Source organism: Neoarius graeffei, chromosome 9 (assembly GCF_027579695.1).
Source record: "Neoarius graeffei isolate fNeoGra1 chromosome 9, fNeoGra1.pri, whole genome shotgun sequence".
Taxonomy (NCBI): domain Eukaryota; kingdom Metazoa; phylum Chordata; class Actinopteri; order Siluriformes; family Ariidae; genus Neoarius; species Neoarius graeffei.
In genome coordinates, this window is record NC_083577.1 from 66,961,529 (window position 1) to 66,975,840 (window position 14,312).

The following is a 14,312-nucleotide window of genomic DNA, read 5'->3' on the forward strand; positions in this document are numbered from 1 at the left end:
ATAAAATCCTGTAATTTTTTACATGCTTAGTCATATGTGTGTGTGTGTGTGTGTGTGTGTAGATGCTGGTGTCACATGAGTACTTCATGTGGGTAAAGATCATGTACTCATTGGGATACAGCATCTCAGTGATCTCCCTCACCATTGCATTTGTGCTGCTGTGTGTGTTCAGGTACAGCCTTGTAAGTGTGTATATGTTTCTTTTTTATAAACCTACTAAATCTGTCAATAATATAAACACATTTTGGAATGTTGTCTTTTCTCAGAAAGCTCCACTGCACTCGGAATTTCATCCACATGCAGCTCTTTCTGTCCTTCATTTTGCGGGCTGTTTTCATTTTCATCAGAGATGCAGCATTACACAACTCACAGGATTATTACCACTGTGAATCTTACCCGGTACACACACACACACACACACACACACACACACACACACACCAGTCTTATCCAGCAAATATGTACGTATACACGAGCAGTACACAAATAGTTATAGTTGAAAATAATCTGTCGCTAGTTTACATTGATTAATGTGTTATTCTGTGTGTAAAATATGACTTTGTATTTTCTTTCAGCTTGGCTGTAAGGTCGCACTGATTTTCTCCAACTATTGCATACTTGCCAACTATAGCTGGCTGCTGGTGGAGGGTCATTACCTGCACAGCCTCATCCACCTGTCCCTACATTCCCCAAGAAAATGCCTGCACTGGTACATCAGCTTTGGCTGGGGTACGTCTCTCTCTCTCTCTCATACTCACAGAAAACATACAGTTAACACCACAATTACTGACTCTTTCCAAGAGAATGGATGAAAATTCATTCATTCATCTTCAGTAAGTGCTTTACGCTGGTCAGGGTTACACTGGATCCAGACCCAGCCTGAGAACACTAGGCATGAAGCAGGAACACACACTGAATAGGACAGCAGTCCATCGCAGGTCATGCATATACACATTCACATCTAGGGGCAATTTAGAGTAGCTAATTCACCTAACATGTTTTTGGGGTTGGGAGGAAACTGGAGAATCCAGAGGAAACCCACATGGACATGGTGAGAACGTGCAAAACTCCACTCAGACAGTAACCCAAGCTCAGGAACGAGCCACAGACCCTGGAGCACTGAACTAGTAATGCTAGCCACATGTTTTCTACCCAACGCAAGAAAAATTTGTGAAGTTGCATGCATGTCAAATCCCACTGGCATTAACCAATGCATGGTAAACTAGACAATTTTTAACATAAAAAAAACCCAGATTATTGACCTTGAATTGAAAAGGGCAGTCCAAGTATCTCAAACATTGTTATAAGATTCTTAATGCTGTGATTGTTTCATTGGGAGTCTTCAGCAACTGTTAATTGTAGGGGTGCCTAATGTTATAACACTGAATCAAGTCATTTGAAGGAAAAATCCACTAACTAGGAAAATATTTTAGGTCTTGTAATAAATAAATAAAATAAAACAAACCCGACAAGGAGCAGCGGTAGGGTTGTGCTCAAATTAAAATTCATTGCACGTGGTATTTTCATTTTTATTAATTTTCAAGAAGGCTGCCAGTAATTCCACAGTGGACTCCAGGGTTTCACATTACGCATTTTAAAATCATACATTCTCAAACACATTTTTCTTCAAACACACATTAATATCTCTCAAACACATATACAGTTATGTATGCCTAGCTATGTAAACATTTCTTGGCAAGCAAAAGTGTTTGTCTTTCTCATATTCCTACTATCAACATTTTGCTGTGATCTTTTATTACACTGGGGAATGATAGAATGGTAAAAGTTCAAGCTTGCATTGCTGAGTTTAGCATTACCTCTGTTCCTTTTTACTCAGGCACCCCTATGCTCATCATCATCGTGTGGAGTGTCGCCAAATATCTGCAGGAGGACGAGGGGTGTGTACACACAGACCATAATAACAATACAGTATAATGTCTTGCTCTTCATAAATCTCCACACATGCTAGAGTACATTTGGCAAAAATCCGTTTCTGAACATTGATAGAAATCTCGAGTAGCTGAACTTTAAGTCTCCTAAGAGATGCACTGCCATCATTTGCATACATGTCAACCTTTGGTCAATCAAACCTGTATAACCAACCTCCAAAATCCGTATTTCCCTTATAAAATCTTTATAAGATGCAAATTAAAATAATTTACCTAAAATTTGAATGATAATTAACAATGATATATCCCAGTTACTTTTTATTCAATATTAATAACAATAAACCTTCAGAATGAATAGAAAGCTCCAATGTTTGACAAAAACACAAAGTGTCACTCTAATGTTCTGAATTGTACTCCATGACAGCTTTTTTAGCACTCTGCACCAATACCTCACTAGGCTGCATGTCACAGCAAGTGTCTGTGTTGATCTTGCCGGAGTGCCCATTCAGAATCTTTTCAGTCGCTAGTGAAAGTCGCTCAGGTGGAAATACGCATTTCAAACAAAATGTTACTTCCCGGTTGGCGGGATTCTCGCAATGCGGTGTGCGCATGATCAAAAGTGGAACGAAGTCTCGCTACCACAAGATAATGCGCGATTTCATAAGACTCTTTACTGGCTGTTTGTGCTTTCTGTGGTGTACAGTACGTTTGTAAATGTTATGCGCTCTTTTATCATCGTGGGAATTGATTATAGCTCTAAATAAATATTGAAGTTTTTTTTAAAGAATCCGTATAACTTTATTTGTACGCCCATATACTACGTTTATTGAATCAAATCCGTATAAAATACGGACATTCCGTATAGGTTGACATGTATGCATTTGTCTGATCCCTAAGATCGGCAGATGCAATATATGTATACGTACACATATAGTGTCACATAGTTCACTATCATACATTACAGACCAGGTTTGTACTGTATAATCCTGAAATTTCATTGATTGCCAGATTTAGCCTATTAGATCTCTGCAGATATATTTCGTTTGAAGTCTGCTTACTGTGGAAAATAATCAACGACAGGCTGATGTGATGCAGCCTACTATCTAGTAAAGTGAGGTCACCACCTGGAAGTTGATTATTTCCCAATAACAGCAAGTTGCAAAGTGTTTTATTTCTCTTATACCACAGCATTTTCTCAATGTGAACATTGTTATGTTTAATGTTGTGGAACATCCGTAAGACAAATTATTTCCTGCTATCAGTTAAGTTATAGGAGCTATAAACTATCATTTTCTCACCAGCCTCACTTTCTTTTGTCTCAAAGTTAATAAAAAAGCAGCTTGTCATGTTCTAGAGAAACCAGAGAGCGGAAAGTCTGTATCTTTTACTTTTAAAGTGAATTTTATGCTGTCTTCCCCTTAACCCATAATAAGTTATTCAAACAAATCAAGTTTGATGTCTGAAGTGTGCTTCTTTGAACGGGAGCTATGAGGCTAGCTTATGCTAGGCTATCCATCCATCCATCCATCCATCCATCCATCCATTATCTGTAGCCGCTTATCCTGTCTTACAGGGTCGCAGGCAAGCTGGAGCCTATCCCAGCCGACTATGGGTGAGAGGCGGGGTACACCCGGGACAAGTCATCAGGTCATCACAGGGCTATGCTAGGCTAGCATTGTGAAATTGCATGTTTAAATCGTCACACGTTTGAATTAAACTATTTGGAGTTATATGGTATCTCAGGTCGACTTGTGGTTTTAGGCACTTCAAGAATTTTCTATACAAATTGACAAAATAATAGTATCAAAGGCTGAAGGCAGATTTGGTGCAGTTATACGATATTAGTGGAGCTCCCCAGGAGCAAAGCGCATGGAGCGGAGCTCCATATTTAAGAGAATATGGTCATGCATCAACCTGACTTTTAATGGTTTTTGCGTTCATATGATGTTCACATGTACGAATGACAGATGTGTACCACCACAGGGAACCTGATCGTAAGTGCAAGGCAATGTATCTCAAACACTTGACCACTGAACAACAAAATTTGTATCTTTATTTACATACAGTGGTGCTTGAAAGTTTGTGAACCCTTTAGAATTTTCTATATTTCTGCATAAATATGACCTAAAATATCATCAGGTTTTCATACAAGTCCTAAAAGTAGATAAAGAGAACCCAGTTAAACAAATGAGACAAAAATATTATACTTGGTCATTTATTTATTGAGGAAAATGATCCAATATTACATATCTGTGAGTGGCAAAAGTATGTGAACCTCTAGGATTAGCACTTAATTTGAAGGTGAAATTAGAGTCAGGTGTCTTCAATCAATGGGATGACAATCAGGTGTGAGTGGGCACCCTGTTTTATTTAAAGAACAGGGATCTATCAAAGTCTGATCTTCACAACACATGTTTGTGGAAGTGTACCATGACACGAACAAAGGAGATTTCTGAGGACCTCAGAAAAAGCGTTGTTGATGCTCATCAGGCTGAAAAAGGTTACAAAACCATCTCTAAAGAGTTTGGACTCCACCAATCCACAGTCAGACAGATTGTGTACAAATGGAGGAAATTCAAGACCATTGTTACCCTCCCCAGGAGTGGTTGACCCACAAAGATCACTCCAAGAGCAAGGCGTGTAATAGTTGGTGAGGTCACAAAGGACCCCAGGGTAACTTCTAAGCAACTGAAGGCCTCTCTCACATTGGCTAATGTTAATGTTCATGAGTCCACCACCAGGAGAACACTGAACAACAATGGTGTGCATGGCAGGGTTGCAAGGAGAAAGTCACTGCTCTCCAAAAAGAGCATTGCTGCTCATCTGCAGTTTGCTAAAGATCATGTGGACAAGCCAGAAGGCTATTGGAAAAATGTTTTGTGGATGGATGAGACCAAAATAGAACTTTTTGGTTTAAATGAGAAGCGTTGTATTTGGAGAAAGGAAAAGACTGCATTCCAGCATAAGAACCTTATCCCATCTGTGAAACATGGTGGTGGTAGTATCATGGTTTGGGCCTGCTTTGCTGCATCTGGGCCAGGACGGCTTGCCATCATTGATGGAACAATGAATTCTGAATTATACCAGCAAATTCTAAAGAGAAAATGTCAGGACATCTGTCCATGAACTGAATCTCAAGAGAAGGTGGGTCATGCAGCAAGACAACGACCCTAAGCACACAAGTCGTTCTACCAAAGAATGGTTAAAGAAGAATAAAGTTAATGTTTTGGAATGGCCAAGTCAAAGTCCTGACCTTAATCCAATCAAAATGTTGTGGAAGGACCTGAAGCGAACAGTTCATGTGAGGCAACCCACCAACATCCCAGAGTTGAAGCTGTTCTGTATGGAGGAATGGGCTAAAATTCCTCCAAGCCGGTGTGCAGGACTGATCAACAGTTAGCAGAAACATTTAGTTGCAGTTATTGCTGCACAAGGGGGTCACACCAGATACTGAAAGCAAAGGTTCACATACTTTTGCCACTCACAGATATGTAATATTGGATCATTTTTCTCAATCAATAAATGACCAAGTATAATATTCTTTGTCTCATTTGTTTAACTGGGTTCTCTTTATCTACTTTTAGGACTTGTGTGAAAATCTGATGATGCTTTAGATCATATTTATGCAGAAATATAGAAAATTCTAAAGGGTTCACAAACTTTCAAGCACCACTGTAAGATAGATGGGTTTTTATCCAGTACTTATTTTTAATTTGCTTTTTGCTTTTTTTTTAAATAACAAAGGATTATTTACTAACACTGAAGCAGCCCTTGGTATTAAGAACAACAGCAGAGAGTCTCTGATAAGTGCATATGAGTTTTATTCCTCTTGAACATGAGTATAGCATCAAACACTGGACCTCAAACACCATACACTGTACACCGAGCACCATGAGTTTTCATGGTGCTCACTGTACGGTGCTCATTGTACGGTGTTTGAGGTCCAGTAGAAAACAAAACAAAAATAATTAACATAACATGGTTGTAAACAAATGCACAATTTTGCAGAGTAATGTTTACAGACTATGCTCTGAACATTACACACCTTGCTCTGCTCAACCAAGCATGCAAACCTCTACAAGTTAGCCAAACGTGCACAATTAGCCTCTGTGCTCAAAGTCTTGTGCTAAACCACAGTTCAACCAATGCACCAAACACAAACAAAACACACTCAATAACAGCGCACACAAACTTTACATTGTGCATGAATGACATATCAAGATGACGGACAGCGAAGCTTTATAACATACCACACTGAACCTCTGACTAAGGCGCATGGTGAATATAAACACAGCAGCAAGCATCTATAGCATAACGAATACTGCTTCCTGGGCTGACAGCTCCGCCCGTAACGTGAATAATGAATGACAGCTCTGGCAGCCACTTAGAAACACATTTTACACTCATCAGGAACTCCGCTTTTAGGCAGTGCCTAAATATATAAATTATAATTTTAGTTTAGTTTAGATTATATATCAAATTATGTTTAATCTCCTATGGGCTTTTTCTGCTATCTTATAAAACTCTTTATGTACAAATGGTGTTGCTAAGACAAAGAATCTTGAGTTCAGAGAGTGATGAACACTTTTCATAATGCTGAACTGGTAGATATAAAAATATGTTATTTGTTAGGAAGATTAGATCCATACTGAGGAAGTAAACCTTAGACACCAAACATACACTATATTGCCAAAAGTATTAGCTCACCTGCCTTGACTCACATATGAGCTTAAGTGACATCCCATTCCTAATCCATAGGGTTCAAAATGACGTTGGTCCACCCTTTGCAGCTAGAACAGCTTCAACTCTTCTGGGAAGGCTGTCCACAAGGTTTAGGAGTGTGTTTATGAGAATTTTTGACCATTCTTCCAGAAGCGCATTTGTGAGGTCACACACTGATGTTGGACGAGAAGGCCTGGCTCTCAGTCTCCGCTCTAATTCATCCCAAAGGTGTTCTATCGGGTTGAGGTCAGGACTCTGTGCAGGCCAGTCAAGTTCATCCACACCAGACTCTGTCATCCATGTCTTTATGGACCTTGCTTTGTGCACTGGTGCACAGTCATGTTGGGAGAGGAAGGGGCCAGCTCCAAATTGTAAAAACAGTCTGCATGCCTAGGTGCTTGATTTTATACACCTGTGGCCATGGAAGTGATTGGAACACCTGATTCCGATAATTTGGATAGGTGAGCAAATACTTTTGGCAATATAGTTTATCTTGATTGTCTGAGTACATTTGAAGTCATCAGAAAATTGTAAAAATGGAGAATTGTAAATTGGAAAATTTTTATTTTAGGCCAGACTATTATTTTAATACTCTATAATGCTATATATTTAAACAATCTATAACATACATCTTGCATTATACATTATTGCTTATCAAGGTGACAATAAAATGTTCTGTATTGCACTTTTTTTGCAATCAGAACACTAGTATAAACTAGCGTTGTAGTACTCGAGACCGGTCTCAAGACCACTTTTTGAAGGTCTTGGTCTCATCTCAGAATCAACCGCATTTTTACTCGGTCTTGTCTCGGTCATGGAGGACTCGCGATTTTATTTCAAGACCAGAGAAGAGATTTCACGAAATTGACTGTGCATTGTCTGATTTATTTGTTAACATCTTTACTGGGACTGGATGTAAAAATTTCCTGCTTAAAATGCGACCAGGGCGGCATGGTGGTGTAGTGGTTAGCGCTGTCGCTTCACAGCAAGAAGGTCCGGGTTCGAGCCCTGTGGGCGGCGAGGGCCTTTCTGTGCGGAGTTTGCATGTTTTCCCCGTGTCCGCGTGGGTTTCCTCCGGGTGCTCCGGTTTCCCCCACAGTCCAAAGATATGCAGGTTAGGTTAACTGGTGACTCTAAATTGACCGTAGGTGTGAATGTGAGTGTGAATGGTTGTCTGTGTCTATGTGTCAGCCCTGTGATGACCCGGCGACTTGTCCAGGGTGTACCCCACCTTTCGCCCGTAGTCAGCTGGGATAGGCTGCAGCTTGCCTGCGACCCTGTAGGACAGGATAAAGCGGCTACAGATAATGAGATGAGATGAGAAAATGCGACCAATAATGTGACTCATTGCTAATTTGAAATATTTCTTCCTGTTAAGAGCCGTCACCCCACTCTGCCCCCTCACCCCCTCAAAGTCTTGATCCTGTTTTAGTCTCGATACACTTTGATCTTGGTTATGACTTGGTCTCAGTTTTGGTGATCTTGACTACAACACTAGTATAAAACTAGAAGCAGATGCATGCGCTGTAAATTCAAATACCCTTACATGTCCTCATACATTAAATTTCTCAAAAAAATGTATTCTAAAACTAAATGAAGTCATCTTGGTAATATTTTGTGCCATGTTTGCGTTTGGGTGTGTGTACAGGTGTTGGGAGACAAGAAGCAGAGGCTGGATCTGGTGGATTCTTAGAGTTCCTATAATCCTGTTCATTACTGTAAGCATAATACAGATGCACACTTTCCCCAAATCATAAAACTCTTATCTGTCATCTGCATAGACAGAAAGCATCTGTATCTACCATCACTATAATTACTATACTTCATATCTATATAATACTGTATTATTGTTATTTTGATTTGATTTTGATGATTGTTTACGTGTTCGAAATAAACTAACAATGAATAAATAAATAGAAAACAAGAAAAGCAAAACAGCATTTACAACAAGAAAACGTAAAAAGCCACTAAATTAGAAAATAAACCATAAATAATATAGGTAATAATAATATAATATCAAAATCAAAACAAAAGAAAACAAAACAAAAATACAAACAAGGACGCACGAAGCAATGTTGAGTTTACATGTCCGAAAAGGAGTGGGCTGAAGTAAAAACTTATTTAATCCCACCCCTCTTCGTAAGTCAATATAAATTGATTATCTAGCTTCCATATATATATATATATATATATATATATATATATATATATATATATATATATATAAATATAAAATATACACATACTATATTAAATAATATTACTTCAACTATTCAGATATCAATTCTCTATGACTATATAGATATAGTATATTATGTTATAGATATATAACATAAGTTTACTACTAATACCATGCTCACAATGGAGAACAAAATAAAAACAAAACAAATACACAGTAACCAGCCAGTTATGATTAACCCCCTTCATCCTTATACCTTGTGAAAATCAAATTTTTGTACACCTTTTAAAACCGCTTCATGTCTGGACATCCCTTGAGCTCCTCATTCAAACTGTTCCATTATTATTATTATTATTATTATTATTATTATTATTACTCTTTTTACTTTTTAAGCCCAAATTAGGATAGGCTTTGATTTTTTTTTTATATTTACATATTCAGATTACTTTTTTTTCTTAACACAATTTCGTATTTCTATATAGCTTTATTGTATATATATCCAGCCAAATTTTAGATTATTAATGTACCTATGTAATATTGTGACATTGACATCTTTGATTAATGGATTTACCTAAACTGCACAATTGGTTGTGATTTGTTTTAATTTTTGTAATCATTAAATAAAGGATGCTTATTATAATAAAATATATTATTATTATTATTATTATTTACCATGTATACACAGTGTCTTTATTTCTTTCCTGAATTAGCTAATGTATACCAATGTGTTTGTTTTCATTCATTGCAACACAAAAGGTAAACCTCCTGTTTTTCCTGAGAATCATACAAACAATAGTAAGCAAGATGAGAGCTCCGGATATGATTGGAAATGAGTTTAAACAGCACAAGTAAGTTAAACTCACAACATTCAACACTGAGCACCACATAAAAATGCAATGTTCCAGGTAAACAGGAATGAGAGAGGAGACACAGAACAGATGGAACAATTCTGCATTTTAGTTTAACCTACTTTTGTGATGCTGTTCGTCTGCTGTATTGTATGAAGGAAGCTGGCCAAGTCCACACTGCTGCTAGTGTCACTGTTTGGTGTGCAGTATGCCCTCTTCACTTTTTTCCCTGATGGAGTCAACGTCCTCACCTTCCAGATCTGGAACGCCATCGAGCTCGCTCTGGCCTCCACACAGGTGATGGCTTAAAGTTGATATGTAAGGTATTAAACATGACTGGGTGTGCTGTTATAGGAAAATAATCAACAACAGGGTGCTATCCTTGACTTGCAAGTGACGTCAAAGCAAATTAGAAACCCGGATATCAGCCATGTTGGTGGATATACAAATGCGGGGTCAAGCAACATTCCATACAAAACATAGTCACGCGTGTGCAACACTCTTTGTTTTTCCACTGCTTTAAGCATTCTTTTAGCTCTGCCATATCTTTGTGCTGTATATGGTTGTGGTCACAACAGTACTCGTGACCGTGGCACGTTCCGATTTTTTAGAATTCCGTCCATGATTCGGAAAGAGGGCGAGGAAACTCTGAGGCTTAGTACAGAGAGGAGACGAGCATGGCCGAACAACATCAGCAGGGCTGATCTAACAGGGGCTAAAACCAAAATAGCTCATGTTTGCAGTAATCATTTTATCTCACGTGAGATTCAAAAGCTTTCTCGATAATATCATGGAAGAATTTTATTTTGTGTTGCTAGAATTTTGCTATAAAATGAGTGTTCTCTTGTTGTGGTTGTTATAATTTTAACACCTGTATTACCATTTCACTTCTAGGAGCACCAGCGAAATTATATGATAGAAACAATCCAGACTGGGCACCCACTCAGAAAATGGGCTATGATTCATCCAAGGTCGGACTTGATTCTTCGGCAGCCAAACCAGATAGAATGCGATATCTGGGTACTCGATAATCAGTAGAAGCATCTTCTCTTCAGAAAAGTCTGACTTTTTTCAATAATATGGGTCAAAACCACACATATCTATCTTCTCTTTGTATCAAATCTTCGCTCGACTGTTCAAATCATGGTAATAGTGAGAAAATTCAGCATTGTTTACAGACACGCTTTCAGCGGCTGCCATCCTAGTTGCTTTGTACAGTATATCCACCATCATGGCGGATGCTCACGACATAGCTCATTTTGAACACATGGTTGCAAGTCATCTATAATGTAGCCTGACATGAAGTGATGTCACTAGCCAGAAGTTATTTTCCAAGAACAGCATGTCCCAAAGTGTTTTAGTTGTCCTATACCACAACAATTTTGGTTTCAAGTTGTTCATGTGTCCATGTGAGATTCTCTATACTATGATATATCAAGAATGAGTGATTGAATGTTTGTAGGACTTACTGTATATGTAGTCATCATTGTAAGCAGTAGCTAAACTGATTAGGTTTTAGAAGTAATCCAAAGAGGGACAAGGTCACAGTAAGGTCAAGTGTCTGAAATAGTTTTCTAGTAACTAGATGGACTAGACCCATCGAAACTGTCAGCATCGAGTTTTATTGTTTTTTTTAATGAATTAAAGAATGACACCATATTTTCCATAAATTTACAGTTATTGTTGTGGAATGACCCCAAAACAAGTTCCTGTTATCACTTACATTCAACAAACACTTTATTAGGAACACTATACTAATACTGGGTAGGGTCTCCCTTAGCTCTCAAAACAGCCTCAGTTCTTCATGGCATGGATTTCACAAAATATTGGAAACATTCCTTTGAGATTCTGATCCATGATTACATCATGCATTTCCTGCAGATTTTTCAGGTGCACTTACATGCTTTCTACCACATCCCAAAGGTGTTCTACTGGATTCAGATCTGGTGACCTTGAAGGCCACTGAAGAACAGTGAACTCATTGTCATGTTCAAGAAACCAGTTTGAGATGATGTTTGCTTTGTGACATGATGTATTATCATGCTGAAATTAACCATTAGAAGATGGGTATGGTACATTTTGGCCATGAAGCGATGCACATCATCAGCAACAATACTCAAATCGGCTGTTGCATTCAAGCAATGAATGATTGATTGGTATTGATGGGCCCAAAGTGTGCCAAGAAAACATTCCCCACACCATTACACCACCTCCACCAGCTTGGACTGTTGATACAAGGCAGGTTGGTTCGGTCCATGCTGTTGGTGCCAAGTTCTGACCCTACCATCTGTGTACCTTAGGAGAAATCAAGATTCATTAGACCAGGCTACATTTTTCAGTCTTCAACTGTCCAGTTTTGGTGAGCCTGTGCCCAAAGCAGCCTCAGCTTTCTGTTTTTGGCAGACAGAAGTGGAGCCTGACACAGTCTTCCACTGTTGTAGCCCATCCGCCTCAAGGTTCGGTGTATTGTGCATTTGGAGATGCTTTTCTGCTCACTACAATTGTACATAGTGGTTATCTGACTTACTGTAGCCTCGAACTAGTCTGGCCATTCTCCCTTGACCTCTCTCATCAACAAGGCGATTTCATCCACAGAACTGCTACTCACTGGATAGTTTTTCTTTATTGCACCATTCTCACTAAACTCTAGAGACTGTTGTCCGTGAAAATCCCAGGACATCAGCAGTTATAGGGACCAAGCCAAACCAAGTATTGAGTGTGCAAATGAACATACGTTTCACAAGTTGGACATTTCTGTATTGTAAATCCTTTTTTGATTGATCTTAGGAAATATTCTAATCATTTGAGATACTGGATTTCTGATTTTCATGAGCTATAAGCCATAATGATCAAAATTAAAACAAAAAAAGGCTTGGAATATTTCACTTTACATGTAATGAATATAGATAGAATATATGAAAGTTTACCATTTTGAATTAAATTACAAAAAAATGAACTTTTTCACGATATTCTAATTGTTTGAGATGCACTAGTATTGTCACAGCTATCTTGTTCTGGAAATTTAGATATGAGAATTCAACAATGTTGTCTTGTTAAAACATGCATGCAGTATACATTTACAATGTGCAATTTAAACATTTTTATACCATAGTGCTTTTAAATTCTCAACTCTGACTGAGCATCACATTACCTAGTCATTGTTTATTTTCCTAGATAAGTATGCCCCATTGTATTTTAGTCATAAAATAACAGGTCTACAGCTTTTGTCATCACACTAGGCACTAACAGTACACTCATCTAAAATCCAGACTGTTGCCCAGGCACTAAAAGATATGACTGTGTGTGTGTGTGTGTGGTTTTTTTTTTTCTCTGTTGTACAGGGTTTCATAGTAGCGCTTCTTTACTGCTTCCTGAATGGAGAGGTAAGTGTCTCTGACTCATGCTCACTCACTCATTACAGATTTTTATCTGGAGGTTAAAATAAGAGCAATAATTCAGGTTTCCTAGTAAGAAGAATTAAGTGGCTACATTAGAGAAGGTAATGGTAGCTCAGCATTTTTTAAAGGGGTACCAAATATAATATATACAGTTGCTGATGTGACAAAGTAACGTATTCTTAAGTATTCTATCAAATTTATATACTAGAAAACAACGAAATATCTTGGTAACTGTAAATATAATAGTCGGTACGCTAAACGGCACAAGAGTTGCCATTTTTAAAAGACCGTGACGTCAGCGCTACCCACTGCACTAGGACAGAAGCGTGTAATCATGTTTTGTAACTCAAAACACAAGCGAAAGTAAAGTTTCTATTTTGGTTAGCTTTATTTGCTAACTGATGAATTAATCATAGAATACCATATATTTACCTTCTTCAGAGCACAGCCAGGTGAAGTAGAAGTAGCAGATACAAGCATCTCTTTCATCTGCAAAATCAATCAAATACACAACACTTACAATACTATTCCTATTCTTGCATATTACAACTTTTCAATGCGAGACGAGTCCTACCTCTTTCGTTTTCGCTTCCTTTCGACGCTTTTTCAACCTCACAGAATGTGCAGAGAACTCGCTCACCGCCGTCTCACTTGCACTTGGCCTATGATAAAATTCTGTTGGTACGGCATCATCCTTCAGAATTTGCCTGGGCTTCTTCCCTGGTTGTAGTCCAATGTATTTGGCAAATACAGTAAGTCCTCCTCATATGCCGAGGGCAGGAAATGTTTTGAACATAGCCTTGAAGCACATGATGGCTTGAAATCGCTTCTGCCGATCATACGTAGCCATGCTCGAACTCGCTTGGTGTTTTTCAGGGGAAACGAGTGAAAAGACACGTCTGGAGGATCGTTATGCTTTCCATCGGTCCTGTTATTACACCTGAAAGCAACACACTGTGGCATTGTGTAGCCGATCACTTACAATTCATCCTACTTTCCGATTCACACGTGCTAGTCCCAGCCTCACTGAGCCAACACAACTGGGCACATACATACGTCATGAGTGTTACGCAGAGAAAATGAACGTGCATTCTGATTGGATAAAATTAATATCATGGCGGGCTGTTCAAACTGCGGAAATAGTTTGCTCGAGCTACTTTCAAAACACTATAACTTTCCAACCTTAGAACAAAAAACTTTTGTAAGTCTTGAATAAGGTTCGTTAATGTGTGTTTTATTGTTATATTTACTCTATATATTGCCCTCTGTTCCCCTT

At 38.4% G+C, this 14,312-nt stretch overlaps 1 protein-coding gene across 1 annotated transcript in view; it reads left to right on the plus strand.

Moving 5' to 3' along the window:
* Positions 1-14,312, plus strand: part of sctr (secretin receptor) — a 29,958-nt gene that overhangs the window by 14,342 nt on the left and 1,304 nt on the right. The window contains exons 5-12 of the mRNA XM_060928818.1: positions 63-172; positions 267-399; positions 576-729; positions 1,838-1,898; positions 8,260-8,329; positions 9,547-9,638; positions 9,797-9,935; positions 12,980-13,021. Coding sequence (XP_060784801.1) covers positions 63-172; positions 267-399; positions 576-729; positions 1,838-1,898; positions 8,260-8,329; positions 9,547-9,638; positions 9,797-9,935; positions 12,980-13,021 — 801 coding nt within the window. The remainder of the gene's footprint in view (positions 1-62; positions 173-266; positions 400-575; positions 730-1,837; positions 1,899-8,259; positions 8,330-9,546; positions 9,639-9,796; positions 9,936-12,979; positions 13,022-14,312) is intronic.